The sequence below is a fragment of the Cheilinus undulatus genome, linkage group 10 (genome assembly GCF_018320785.1).
Source record: "Cheilinus undulatus linkage group 10, ASM1832078v1, whole genome shotgun sequence".
NCBI lineage: Eukaryota > Metazoa > Chordata > Actinopteri > Labriformes > Labridae > Cheilinus > Cheilinus undulatus.
In genome coordinates this window covers 2,623,621-2,638,916 of record NC_054874.1, presented here as the reverse complement: position 1 = coordinate 2,638,916, position 15,296 = coordinate 2,623,621, and the positions used below count along the sequence as shown (strand labels likewise).

At 41.0% G+C, this 15,296-nt stretch overlaps 1 protein-coding gene across 4 annotated transcripts in view; it reads right to left on the bottom strand.

Annotated features, from left to right (window-relative positions):
- The window catches only part of LOC121516250 (phospholipid-transporting ATPase IA), a 215,726-nt gene that overhangs the window by 4,019 nt on the left and 196,411 nt on the right, over nucleotides 1–15,296 (bottom strand). For all 4 annotated transcript variants that reach the window (XM_041797431.1, XM_041797433.1, XM_041797432.1 and 1 more), the window contains 3 exons: nucleotides 8,319–8,407; nucleotides 7,867–7,959; nucleotides 4,108–4,199 (listed from right to left, as the gene is read on the bottom strand). In XM_041797431.1, coding sequence (XP_041653365.1) covers nucleotides 4,108–4,199; nucleotides 7,867–7,959; nucleotides 8,319–8,407 — 274 coding nt within the window. The remainder of the gene's footprint in view (nucleotides 1–4,107; nucleotides 4,200–7,866; nucleotides 7,960–8,318; nucleotides 8,408–15,296) is intronic.

The following is a 15,296-nucleotide window of genomic DNA, read 5'->3' as shown; positions in this document are numbered from 1 at the left end:
ATATGACTCCTCTGTCAGGATTGTGCCAACAGGCGCCTTTACTGCAGAGCAGCGTGGAGAGGATGCGGCTGCCTTGAGGCTCTGCAAGCTGGACTGGCATTACTTCTGCCAAGGTGGTCATCTAAAATTTGAATTACAATGCCTTTAATCAATTTGATTCATTTTGTCTTTAGTCTACTGGCAGCACTACTGGAAGTAGAACCAGAGAAACCAACATCTAATTTGTTTAAATAGATCATAAAAAAGCATGTTTGAAAGACACTAAAGGTCGTTTTACAGCATCCTCAATTCCTCTCTTGAATATTTTGACCCTTGCATGAAAAAAGGAAATGTTTCACAGGTTAATAACAGTCTCATATCAAGAGTCGGGAAAGTTCTAATAGATGAACAGAATGAAGATGAAATGCTAGCATATATCTTTGAACACCTGCATTCCTTTATTCTAAATTAGAGCTGAGAGTATGAGAGAGGTATCGATTGTCTTAGCATGTTTCCCAAACTGTCCCACTATTCCTCTGAAATAAATCATATGATGAACATAATCAACCTAAAGGGGTTTAAAGACTACATGAAAGCTCCCCCAACAGTTTAATCTAGGTCTGCTCTAGCTCCTACACTGTCCTACAGGGTTCCTCCCTGACCTTTCAGTCCTGACTCACCTTCAGGTGTCAAATGACTCGCTCAGTACCTGGAGGCCAGCGGGAAAGTTCAATGGACCCCGCTGAGTGGAGTGCATTGTGGGGGAATAACAGCGCAACATTTCATCATTTCATCGTTATCTGGCTCTACTGAGCTCAACACACGAGGCACACGAAGGGAAGGACAGGAAATCAACAACCAAAGAAGACGAGGAGAGAGAGAGAGAGAGAGAGAGGCGTCTTTCTGGGAGCTAGGGAGCTAGGGGGCTGGAGTTTTTAAGAAAGATGGGTGGGGTTTGAATAGTGAAATTTAAAAAAAGGTTTCACACAACAATGGTCTCATCCCCACCTATGAGACAAACAAAAAAACAAACCAATCAGACAAAGGACACAACAGAACAGAGAAAATTAACAGAGAACAAACCCATGCTGAGAGTAACAGTGGACAGTCTGACAGTCGGCTGTGAGTTTGACTGCTTATAGACGTCAGAGGCTCCCATGCTCAGATTTATGTTTTTTTAAAGGTTATTTGGGGATTTTTATGCCTTTATTTTAAAGGGGAGAGAGTGAGGGATTGTAGGAGGGAAGCTGCTGGTCAGACTTGATCCTGGCAGACTAGAGAGTTCATATGTAGGAGAGTTACTGTGCATTCAGACCAGGAGTAGAAACATCTCAGCCAAGATCCAGGGAAACGGGAGGAAAGGAACCTGAGCTTCATTTACAGTGTTGTTGTACAACGTCTGAAAACTACTGTCAATGTGATATTTCAGTTTTTATTTTCTAATTTATTTGCAATTTCTTGAAATTCTGTTTTCACTTTGTCATGATGAGGTACTGAGTGTAGATTGATGAGAATATTTATTTATTATTATTATTTTTTTTTACTGTAGCATCAGACTGCAACATAGCAACACTGAAAAAAATGAAGGGGGTCTTTATACTTCCTGAATTCACTGTAACTGCTAGACCAACTAGCACCTTCATTTCTTCTTGTCATTGTCAGAACATGCAAGCTAACTTATGCACATGTTCTGGTACCATGTTTTTTTTCTTGCAATTTAGATATTTTTCTCTATTTTGCTTGCACAACTCTCAGCTAAGAGGTGGTTAAAGACTGTCAGCATTAATGCATTAATTAAGGTCCAGCTCAGCTCAATAACAGTTAAAATGTTAATGGTTCAACAGCCCTATCAAAAATGACTGAAGATTTTTCATTATCACTGATTTTTCATTAAAAAATAATGAGTCCATATTCCAATCTAATTCAGTCGCTGCATTAAACAACACAGAGAACGCACCGAGTGACGTGCATTTTGTAGTCCATCAACGGTACACTTAAGTTTTTAAATTTGACATCATAACTCTAACATGTGTAAGAGCAGTCTGATCCCAGTATCCCTAAGGATCTCCTTTTAATCCTCTGACTCCCACCTTTCCTTTACACTGTGATGTTTTTCTTCCAGTTTAAGGAAAAGTTGATGGGAGAGGACAAGGAGAGGAATTTTTGGAAATGGACCCCTTATTTTGGAAGCTAGTGAAGAATTTAACAAAATAAAGGAGGATTTTCTCAGCAGATATGAACTTTTCTAAACCTAGGAACTCTTGGAAGAGTTCTAGCCAAAACCATAGATACTTGCTTAAGCAGGGCATACACTGTGTGATTTCAAGGCACCTTTATAATAGTTATGGCTGAATGTTAGCTCAGTCTGTGTGACTGAATCACTTAGGACGCACAATCGCAGCAAGATTTATGTGCTCACACTATACAGTCTGATTGTTGTGTACAACCTGAATGCTCATACTGTATGAGGGAAGTAGGGACCGACTGTGACAGAAATCTGTGGAGTTTCTTTTGAAAAAGACTCACACTGAGGATGAAGAGGTACCCAGTCTGTCTCAGCTGGAGGTCTGCAGGTAGGAATATTTCCAGCTTATTTATTTCCTTTATTATAGCGTAGGGGTGGGGCATCAGAAAGTTATCACCTCCGCCAAGGAGGTTATATGATCGGGTGGGTTTGTTTGTTTGTTTGTTTGTTGATTAGTTTGTTTGTTTGTTAGCAACATAACTCAAAAAGTTGTGGACGGATTTTGATGAAATTTTCAACAAATGTCAAAAATGGCATAAGAAAGAATTGGTTAGATTTTGGGAGTGATCCGGTCACTGTCTGGATCCAGGAATTCTATAAAGGATCTGTACTATTGGGAGATAGGGCTAATGGCAGAGGTCTGTGCTCTCCGAGTGCTTTTCTAGTTCCTGCTGTTGTCATGGTGATTTAAGATGCTGTCTGACAATTTACAAAGGAAAAAATACCCCAATGTTGAGGATTCTGCTCGAGGTTCTTCTCTCACTGTAGGAGTGTCTGGAGTCTTACGATCAAAATAAGAAACATATCAGGAATCCATCCGAGCTGTCGGGTTGTGGGCGATGGTTGTATCCCTCCGCACACAGTGGGACAAACGCAGCATGATCCGACTGGAAGTCAGTGCAACTTCCAAGTAAGTCCTGCAAATTAAAAATTTGTGGCTGAACTGGATGAAGTTCGCACAGTGTATGCCCGGCTTTATATGTAAATCCTGGGAAGTTATTGTTTGCTGGATGTGTTTCCTTTTGCACTTTTCTTCAGTGGCACACCACATTTTGCACCTCCTCTAGTCAGGTTTTTTTTACAAGCAAAGTTAAAATGCACGCAAAAACTAGTGGATGAAAACTAGTACCGACTAATCAATCATTCATATTATGGCTGTCTGCATTAATCTTGATTAATGAAGGTCCATTTTAAAGCCTGATTAATTGCACTCTTTGTTGTTCCTTTCAGCCTACTTTAAGCTTTTTCTCTTTTAAATTCACTATTCAATCCATAACAAGTTCCTTTTTCAGTGGTTACATTTGATCTACCCCAAGTTACTTATTTTCTTTCAAAATAAAAGCACATCTGTATCTAAACAGGAAGTTAATAACCCTTAGTTCAAGAGCAGTTTTAAATGCAAAATAGTGGAATATTTAAAGGCGACAAAAAGGGAGATAAATCATGATTAACTGCTGAAATTCTGAGTTTAATCATGATTTCAAAATGCTATTTAGTGACAGCCCTAGTTCATCTGCATACGAGCTTTGTTGTGTTGATAAGATAAAAGACTAAGGGAACTGTGGGGCTGCTTGCAGACACAGTAACGGACGTGTATCCTCCATCTGCTGAACGCCGAGTATTTATGAGGAGTAGCTGGATGAGTTGAGTGTTTCTGCCTCCCGTTATAGATGAGGGGTGATCTATTCTGGAGGATTTACTTCTACAGTTGTGTCAGAGGAGGAGTAATGAGGCTGGAGCCGTTCCCCTGACGAAGCGTCAGATTTGGAAGAGGATAAATTTAGTGTGGATAATCTGAAGTCTTGTGGGTAAACAGCGTCCAGCTTGAGTGTCGTTTCGTAAAGACAGGATGTAAGAGAGAAAAATGCCTGTGTTAAACTTACGGAGCAGGTTCTGCTGCATGGAGTCAGAGCGGTATAAGCTGACCGTGCTCTTCTTGAAGACGTTCTTCAGGAGCTGGGCCCTCTCGGTCAAACTGCACACAGACAGAAACAGAGAGAGGCAGTGTGTTAGCAGCATGCTGAGCACCATGGGTAGATTTAATGACCCATACATCAAGCCCGTGTCCAAGCACCTCCAGAGTAGATGGACCTGCCAACTGCTCTACCTGCTGCTTCAAACACCATGTAGGGAGACAAAACAGTGGAAGAAATAAGAGTGTGTTCAAGTGTGTAAGTGAAATATGTGAAGCAGCATGTCGGCAGTCATGTAGAAATAACAGCTCAGTCTAAGTCCATACATGGCTCCTGCTTTCTGTGTCTACCTGTATATCTGTGACTCTGCATTCTCTACGTGCTTGTTTCTAAAGACGTTTGTGCCCCGTAGCCTGCTGGGTCCGGGACAGTGGCCAGGCAGGGGGATCACTTTCAGCCAGCAGGAGATCTCACACTGATCTGCTCCGTGTTGATGCCTGCTGCAGGCCTCAGGGAGCAGAGCAGAGCTGGCTCACTCTTTGTAATGTATGGCTTTAATATCCGAAGTCTCCTGCTCCAAAATGAGACATTCACTCCTCTGACATTATTACTGACATTACAGTCAAACTCCTGCAATTTAGCAGCAATTTCAAGATTCCTCTCTTCCACATAGGAATAGTTTTGGCAGCAGAGATGTGAGTATTTGTGCAATTTTTAGGGCTTAAAAATGATGTTTCCTCCAAGTTGGACTTATGGTTTCTGTACCAGTAGAGTAACTGCCAAGCTAGTAGTGCGTATGTGACCATATGACCCTTATCTAGAGAGACAGTGAATAATAGTTCACATTTTCCTCTCCCATTCATAATTCTGCAGCTTACTTATGCATATCTGTGGTGTACAGCCAGTGTAGTGAAGTTATGTTGAAGACATTACTGAGTCTTTAAGGATTTTTGCATCCATGTAATCAAGCGTATTGATTGGCTATTTAATCAGTGTGCACGATGAACTGAAAATTTGCACTGCTGGCTTCATCCACTGAGAAATATAACACACCACATAACAGAGGATTAATACACGCGTACACAGAAGACTCAGAGCCAAAATGATCCGTGTTAATCCTCTCTGAGACGTGAGCAGGTTGCTTTGAAAGCCAGTGTGTAATAAGAGGGGATTTTCAAGGGTCACTTAGTTGAAACACTTTAAGGTGAAAGAGGGCAAATGAGCTCAGAAGTTATTTTCTAAAAAATAAAACGGAAGATTAAGCAGTAGTGATGGAGAACGTCTGGCTCTAGGCAGGAGATAATCAGTCATTATAGCAAAGGTAGAAGGTAAGATTCACATATTGTTAAATGTAAACGTTCAAAGCATTGATCAGCTGAAAAATAATAAAGCAACTGATAAACGAGGATAAACAACAAGCATTAAGGATTCAAAGTACAAAATCTTCTTTGCTGAGACACCACATTATAAAAATGGCATAGCCTTATTCTGCAGATATTATATCATGTAGGTGGGTGAGTAAGCATCTAACTCAGCGTTTCTCAACCCTGCTAAACCAAAGGGCCTAAATGTTTTAAAATACCTTCACAAGTGCCACAGAGTGGTGAAAAATGGCAAAAAGGGGCAGAAAGTGGCAAAAATGGGTGAGGAGTAACAAAACAATGGGTAACAGGTGGCAAACATGGCTATGAAGCAGCAAAAACTTGGTAAAAAAGGACAAAAAATGCCCAAAAAGCAGCAAAAAGGAGAAAAGATTGGTGAGAAGTAACAAAACAATGAGTTACAGGTGGCAAAACTGGCTAAGAAGCAACAAAAACTTGATGAAAAGGGACAAAAAAATGGCAAAAAAAAGCAGCAAAAAGTGGCAAAAATGGCTAAGAACAGCAGAAACTTGGTAAAAAGTGACAAAAAATGGCCTAAAGCAGCAAAAAGTGGCAAAAATTGGTGAGAAGTAACAAAATACTAAGTTACAGGTGGTAAACATGGCTAAGAATGAGCAAACCTCGGTGAAAAGGGACAAAAAGTGGTCAAAAAGCTGCAAAAAAGGGTGAGAAGTAACAAAACAATGAGTTACAGGAGGCAAAAATGGCCAAAAAGCAGCAAAAAGGTGGTAAAATTGAAATAAAAGGACATTTAATGGCCAAAGACAGGTTTGAAGGGCAAAAGTGGCAATATCACAAAAATGGGGAAAAAATGAAACATGAAGGAGCAAGATTAAAGTGGCAGAAAAAATGGTCTAAAAGTGAGAAAAAAAAATGGAAAAAAGGGGGGCAATGGAAATATACAGACAAAAATAAAGGTGAATACTCAAAGCCTACTGCAGAAGTGTGGGAGGCAAATTGATTAAGGTGATTTGTAATGGATAACAGGACAACTGACATTTACTGAAAAGTTAGAAACTCTTAAAGACCCTGTAAAGTGAAAATAAATCTGTGTTTAGGTTTGTTGTATGACAGCTCACTGTGTTATGAACCTCAAGGTCAAATTTCAGTCAAATAAAACATCTCTGAGTTTATAAATTAAGCTCCAAAATCCTGAAAAATGAGGCAGTAAAATCTGCTCCAGGATGGTGTGGGCGTGTCTGTTGAATGAGCTGAAGCCACGCCCACTCAGGAGAAATACAATCCTCTAAAATTAAAAAAAAAAATGTTACAATCTGAATGGAGGAGTAGACTCATGCTATTAGCCCTGCCCCTTGACCTTACGTTGACCTTATGATCAGAGCACAGTTGCCTGGCTCTGTGCCAGATAGGAGACAAAGTGCGTTTTCAAATCTCTGTTCTGATGCTTTAAATGATCCATAGACCTCTGTAGCCGATAGATTTGGTAAATTTACCTCACAATTAACAGCAAAACAACATTTACCTGACTGTTAACTTCCAATAAAGGCAGAGACATCAGCTAACAACAGACTGGTCTGAGATGAACTGCTCTTGGATTTTATATTGTAGTGTCAGAGGGGCGGGGCCATTCCCGACTATGGGCTCTTGACATCACCAGTCCACATATTTTCCCCACCCACATTAAACCCAGCCAAGAAAGAGGTGGAAAACTTTCTAACAGTCTAAATCCAGAATTCAGTCACATGTAGATCTCAGTGTTTCACATACAGCAACCTTATTCCAACATATCTAGAGTGTTCACAAAAAATTTGGATCTCACATTACAGGGACTTTAATCTCAGCTCCTCTGATATGAACTCATATCATGAGTGTGGTCCTAATGCTCTTATAGGAGAAAGCAATTGCTTTGTTTCCCCCAGGCTCTCAGTATTACAGGCTCATAAAACAGAGATGAAATACTGCAGGAAATATCGTCTAAATAAAACGGTGAGAAAGAGCTTCTGTTAGGATCTAAAATATAGACATAAAGGCAACAATGCTACAGTTTTGCAACTTAGTTCTAAGCAAAAGCATGCAAAACACTGCAGCTTGAACGCATTATATAAAGGTTAAAATTATTAATAATTACAAATAGGAAACAAAAGAACACAAAAGATTATTTGTAGAAATGTATGCATCCAATTCTAGCATAAAAAATGTAATTTTATCACCATAAGCTCACTATTTAACCTGACAGGTTCAAGCAAAATGACAAGCATCTTCATTATTTGCTTTTTATGAAACACAGCTTCATTTTGGTAAACTTTAAGACATAATCTTGGATTTTTTTATAAGAATTGTGAACCAAAAACCATGAAAAAAGACAATAGTGATGTTGTAACCGTACCTCTTTCCATGCACCACTGCTCCAGGGTCTTTGGATAAAGCCTCCAGCTCCTGAACCTCATCCACCAGAGTCTTGAAACACACCTTCTTCACCCTGTAATTTAAACAATTTCTTTAAAAAATCAGGCTTCGACATTATGGAGCTCTCCTAGGATGACTGAATTCCATATTGTCCACTTTAAACTGGTCTGACAACAACAGGCAATAAAACTTCCAGCTTTGTAAATCACTCCTGACACACAGAATCTGCTGTGGGCTGATGTCAGCCAGACCCAGGGGCCGGAAAAACACATTTCCCACAGAGCAATCACAGAATGGAAAACTAGAATTCCCGGGAAGTCTGTACAAAAAAGTTAAGCTGGAATTTCTGAAAGAGATAGGAGAGATTCTTGAGGAATTTCCTGTTGGGAATGTGTACTGGAGTGATGATGAGCGAGAAGAGAAGAGACTCACACTTTGTAGGTTACGTCAAAGACCAGCGAGGTGACAGGGATGAAGAACAGGCCCATCCAGAAGACCCCCGACCTGAACATCATGTCCGCCTGTAACACAAACGCATAAATACACACTTTAACTCTCCGGTCGCTGCAGGCTCTGCAGAGTTCAACAGCTGATCAGATAAAAAGAAGAGCTCTTCAGAAGGAGAAACACCTGATAACACTGTTATCACCCCCTGTAGTGCTGCATAATGAGAAGCATGCATGACAAAGGCAGCCCAAAACAAACAGGCATATTGTGGAAATAGAGACGAGATGGGGCCAAACAAGCAGCTCAAAGTGGGTTAATCCTGCATGACTAAGTGATACTGTGTTTTTGTTTGGATGTCCTCCTCCTCTCAGCCCTGCAGGCTGGAGGAAGTACCTGTGAAGAAGGTGGTATCTCTTTCACAGGAAAACAGTTAAACTGTTTGTTCTGCTGAGAGCTCCTGTCACTGCATCACAGGAAACACAGGGCAGTGTTAGAGAAGATCAATACAACAGTCACTCACAGCGACAGGGTGTCAAAGACACAGAAGAGCTGGAATCATCCCAGTCTAATGTGGAAAACGAAGGACCAACCAACAAACAGCCCAACGAAAGAACGACCATCCAGTGAACAAAAGGGCCAACCAACCAACCAACCAAGACGGAACAACCATAGACAAAACTGAACAAAGGAAAAACCAACAAAGCATTCAGCGAACCAACAAACAAATGAACCACCCAACCAACTAACAAACAAATCAATGGATCAATCAGCAACAAATGAACCAACATATGAATAAATGAATCTATTTATCCATCCATCCATCTATCATCTATCTGTCCAAACTACCTGAGTGAAGACTTTGACTATCAAAGACACAGCTCAGCTAAAAATGCTTTGAATGCCTGATTAATGTGTTCAAGAACTTCTAAAATCCTCGGCACTGTTATTACAGTCCTACAAGTTGACTAGGAGGTTAGAGAAGATATTCTGTGTTGCCACATCACTCCTCTGAGTTATGCCCGATGTCCTCTCAGTTATAAACAATGATCTGATGTTTAATCTGTCAAGCTGAATGTAACAAATGTTCACACTGAGTTCAAGAGCAGAATAAATCTAAGAATAAGACAGCAGTTATCCACTCTGAGACTCATTCGTCTAGTTAGAAGAAAAACACATTTGGACACGGTCCAGCTCAGATCCAAAACAAGTCAAGAAACCGCTCCAACTCTGCCATCAGTCACTAGCAGGAAAAATACAATTCATTAGAAGCCGACAGTTTCCATGATGTTTAAAATTAAAAATTACAAGGCTGATGGCGAGAAAGAAAACAGATTTGGGTGCAGAGTGGAAGGGAAACAGTGGATCCTCTGGGTGGGAGCGAAAGCTTTCAGCATTCTGTGTGAGGACGTTGTTTGCTTTGGCCCGCTGCGCTGAAACTATCTGTCATTACGTGTCGAAGAGTAAAACTGGCGCTCTCTGCATTGTAACGTGCCACTTGTTTAAACTGCAGGGGCCCCTCTACAGCGTCCTTCCTGTAATGTGACACAGCCAGGACCCTCGGGATGGATGCACACGCACACATCGCCTCAAACTCAGAGGCACAGATCAGTGTCAGAGCTATCAAAGTGCCCAGGTTTGCTCAAATTAGCTAATCTGCTCACCATTACCTGCAAATTGACTTTGAAGTCTGACAAAACACCGGGGAAGGAGGAAAGCCCAAATGACAGGAAATCAAAAATGGCTTTTTTCTACTGAGAAGGGACACCGATGAATGAAGCTTTTCTTTGTCTCCTGGAGAGCCAAAATGTACCAAGTGAAGGAAAATTACATCTACACACAGGATACTTTCGAGCAATTTATTGAAATTATGCAGCTCTGGTGGAAACATTTACTGTTTGTTTTTGGGCTCCAAGTCAGTTTAATTATTTTCGTTTTCATCCAGTGTAACATACATTTTAATGGGGGCATTTTAGCTGTCTTCAGACCCCTTTATAAATAAACCAGAGACATATATTCAGCATATTAAATCAAAGTTAGAAGGCTTTAAAATAAACCATTCCAGTCGTTCACATGTTTGATCTGAATAATATTTATATATGGCCATTCATAGCTCTGAGCCAAACAAGACATACAAAAATGATGCCTCTAATCTCCATGTTATCATATATCCTATTAATGTGTTTTTTTAAAGATGCAATGGAAGCTTATGAAGTATTTATGATAGGGGTGGACAATATTGGATTTTTGCTGACATCCCATTTACCAGTGAACATCAACTGGCGGCAATAACATCCAGAGGAAAAAATATTTTGTGGTAATTCTGGTATTGTTTGATTTATTTTTATTTTCTAAACTCCCTGTAGTTATTAAAATGACTCCCTAAATAACTGAAAAGATTCAATCAGAAATAACTATGTTTCATCCATTTTTCAGAAATCCACCTGCAAGCCATTTTTACAAATGTATGTTAAACTAGAAAAGCACTCGGAGAACGCAGACCTCCGCCATTAGGCCTATCTTCCAATAGTGAAGAATCCTTCAAAAAACATCCTGGATCCGTCCCCACGTGCCCCCCACCACGGCAATCGCTGATTACCTCCTCCCCTGTGGGGTGGAAACACGGTGAGGCAAAGCATTGGCTTTGCTACGGGTGGACTGTCATGACAGACGCATTGCCTGCTGGTGCCAACAGATGCACTGACAGTCTCACCCATGGTCTCACTGGACGACTGGAAGTCATGGCAAAGGGTGAATATTCCTCTATTCCTCCTAGCATTGTGAGTTTTCTCCCTCCTCGGTGGGGTGGAAACACGGTGAGGCAAAGCACTGGCTTCGCTACAGGTGCCAACAGATGCACCCATGGTCTCACCGGATGACTGGAAGTCATGGCAGAGGGTGAATATTCTTCCCATTATTGTGAGTTTTTTCGCTACCATTCGCTGTCTTTCTCTCTGTTACGCTCTGACTCGTCTCCTCGACCGGGCGTGCGTCTTTCAAACTCTATAAACTCCAAAACTTTGAATAGAAACACCCAAAAATGCTGCTGGGATTGAAGTTACTCATGTCCGCCATCTCCTGGTGTAAAGTGGTAACAGCACAGACCTCTGCCATTAGCCCTATCTCCCAATAGTACAGAATCCTTTAAAAAAAATTCCTGGATCCAGACGGTGATCCGGATCACTCCCAAAATCGAATCAGTTCTTCCTTATGCCATTTCTGACATTTCCTGAAAATTTCATGAAAATCCATCAACTTTCAACTTTTTGAGTAACAAACAAACTAACAAACCCAGCCGATCACATAACCTCCTTGGCAGAGGTAATAAATGTCCATCTGCAGGGCCAATGAAGTTAATTCTCATGTTCATCTAAATACTTCAGGCAAAAAGCTGACTAGTCATTGTATAAACAGCTCCAATTCAAAAGGAGGAATAGACTTTCTGTTACTGCTGTTACCACTTTACACCAGGAGATAGCGGACATGAGTAACTTCAATCCCAGCAGCATTTTGGGTGTGTTCCTATTTAAAGTTTTGGAGTTTATAGAGTTTAAAAGACGCACGCCCAGTCGAGGAGACGAGTCGGAGCATAACAGAGAGAAAGACAGCGAATGGTGGCGAGAAAACTCACAATGATGGGAAGAATATTCACCCTCTGCCATGACTTCCAGTCGTCCGGTGAGACCATGGGTGCATCTGTTGGCACCTGTAGCGAAGCCAGTGCTTTGCCTCACCGTGTTTCCACCCGACCGAGGAGGGAGTAATCAGCGAATGCAGTGGCGGGGGGCACATGGGGAGGGATCCAGGAATTTTTTAAAGGATTCTTTACTATTGGGAGATAGGGCTAGTGGAGGAGGTCTGTTATTCCTGTTTTAAATGCAAGCATTTATATTTCTAAATATTCCATTCCTGTGTAATGATTTTATGATTTATAGATTTAGAAATAACCATAAAATAATCAAAACTGTGATTATTTTCCACACTATTGTTGTGGCGTTAAAACCCATATTTGTCACATCCCTAATGTAGACAGGCTGTCAGGCTGTGAGCAGAGCTAACCGTGTTGTTGGATGCAGTGTTGCCTCATACCAGGGGACCCCTGGGAGCTGCACGGGGTGAGAGAGGTCCGGGGAGCGGGGCTGTATTTTTAGGACAAACTAATAAACTTGTCTGGCTGGACAGACAGTAGTGTTCGCTGCTTTAGAGGGGTGTGTTTTGACAGGCTGTGACCCCCACCATGGACACAGACACACACAGGCTAGACACGGGACGAGACAGACAGAAGCCATGTTAAATACACATGTGGACACACAGACAGGCACCCAGCATATCATCTGCATCTTTCTAAGAGTTTCGACATCTTTCTGGAAGGTCAAAGTCAGAGTTTGGGTGGCCAGAGGGTTAAAGAGGAGGGGGATTATGGGTCAGCTGGTCTAATGGTGGGGGAGGAAACCACATTAAGGCACTGCTATACTAAGCAGTGACCCTCAATGATGAATAATGAAGCCAAAATATAATAATGAATAAATAAAAAACCTGCAGTCTCTGACATGTCCACTAGAGGCAAGCTGCAGAAGTAAAGAAACTCCCTTTAAACTCAATGTTAATATGTTGATTGATTTATATCTTTAATTTCCAACATGTAAATATTTTAAAATGTTCATTTCTGTACTGGTGCATATAGGCTGTTTGCAATAACGCCTACTAATGACTCAAAAATGTCAGATGGACGGGCAGGAAGTGAAGAGCAGCAGTCAGGAATGAATGGGAACAGAGAAAAGTTAAATGGATCATAGCACTGCAGCTATCATCACAACATTTCTACATTTACATTTAATATCATTACTGTACTTTACTAAAAAGTGATTTTTTCACTACAGGTTAACTGATTTATCTGGCATAGAGGCAAACATTTACTACTCAGTGCTGCAGACCGCCTCCTACACAGCTAGCCATATGAATGAAGAGAAGAGTCTAAAGGAGTCTAGAACTGAGCTAAGAGGCTAGCCGAGCCTCTTTAACAGCTTTTCTCCCTCATTTTGTCTATCTTCTACATGTTTGCTCTTTTATGTGAATGACAGGAGCTGGCTCCTATTTGAGAGCCAGTTTCCTTTCTTCAATATTTGACACACATTTAAAAAGCCAAAGTGGTACTGGTAAAAAGATGTTTGAGAGCTAAAAGAACAGCTCTTGATGCTGAACTTAGCCAAATGATCCAGATCTCTAAAAAAAGAGAATGCTGCGGAAACACAAGCAAAATCAGGATTTACTGTGACTAACTGGACTGAACCAAAGTGGACCACTTAGTACAGGGGTGTCAAACTCAATCACAGCAGGGGCCGGATTCTGAATTTAGGTCTAACCCCAGAGCCTAACAGGGTCAACATTTAACCATAAACTGTCAACCTAATTTTCAACATTTATAAATCATGGGGGGGGGGGGCACTGATGATGAATGATTCTGAGATTTAAATGGAGATAAACCACCACCTCAAGTTGTGACCTGCACATTCACCACGCTATGAAATAATAACGTATGATAATTATGTAACATAACAACACATGAAGCAAATACTCTGAACTATTTCTTGAGTAAACCACTGGGTGGAGTGACACAGTGCAGCAGCCAGGTCTGGAGTGTAGTTCCGGCTTTGCATTTAACTTTAAAACATCTTTGTCTCCTAACGTTCCATGATTATTTCATAGCGTGGTGAATGTGCAGGTCACAATTTGTCCACGAGAGCGTGTTGGAGTTATTGGATTGTGTATTTGATGTGTTTGATGAGAGAAAGCCAAAAATTCCATCTGCTTTCATAGCGTTAGCTGAGCAGCTAACGTCCCCCCAGATCTAAAAACAGCTTGCATTGACAACTAAAGGAAACAAACCTATTAGTAAGACTATAGGAATTATGGCAATGGGCAAATTTGCCAAAATGTTGAAGTATCCCTTTAAGTATATTTTTAATCAACAAGGTTTAGTTAACATTTTTATACTGGAGGAAGTCTGCAGACCACATTCTGCTGGGCCAGTTATAATAAAATATGATATGATCTTGCGGGCCGTGTATAACTATACCTAGGGCCGGACCGACTATTGGATGCATCCTGACCAGGAAAGACCTAATCAGGAAGACTGACTCCTGCTTAAGAGAGCCTGTTGTCTGAGCCTGAATTATGTTAATGCACACCATTGTCATGGAAAATGTAAATGGAGATAATCCACCACCTCACTATTCACCCTGCAGACCTACAGTATGCTCTGGATTCAGCAAACAGGCCTAAGAAAAACCACCTTTGTATTCTCTGCCAGCTGTACGCCATCCCAGAGATGTTAATATTCAAACATTAGCTTCCTGAACCCACAGAGCTTCTTTGTACGACATTTATTAAGTAGACCAAGAGGAGAGGGAATAGACTAAACTAAATCTCAACTGGGACTTCAGTACGGTTTGATTCCAACCATGTTGACTTCAGATTGGCTGAATTTATCTGGTTTAAAAAGGCAAGACGGCAGACTTCAGAGGAGCAGAAATATAAAGAATGCAATCATGCATATCATAAAATAGGGACGCGATCTTCAGCAAACTCTCTTTTTCATACAGAATCAGCAGATCTGAGAGAGGTTAGACAAATGAGAAGTAAAAATGCCAAAGACAAAGGGTAAGAGAGCAGAAAAGAAAAATTCTCTCAATGTCGTCAGCAGAGGCAAATCAGCCAATGACCGCCCTGAAAGAGGTCGATGTGTAAATCTAACAATGACGTCTCAGTTGAGTACTTCATGCACTCCACGCTCTCTGAGAGCCGCCAAACAAAGACAGAAAAACAGGGACTAAGAAAGGAGGAGAAAGTCTTTACATACACACTCGTAACTCAGCAGTTTCACTCGTGATTTACAGTGAGCGTACAGCAGATTAGAAATGTTTTCACTAAAGCTGCACACAGTGGTCAGTGGTGCACACCAGACAT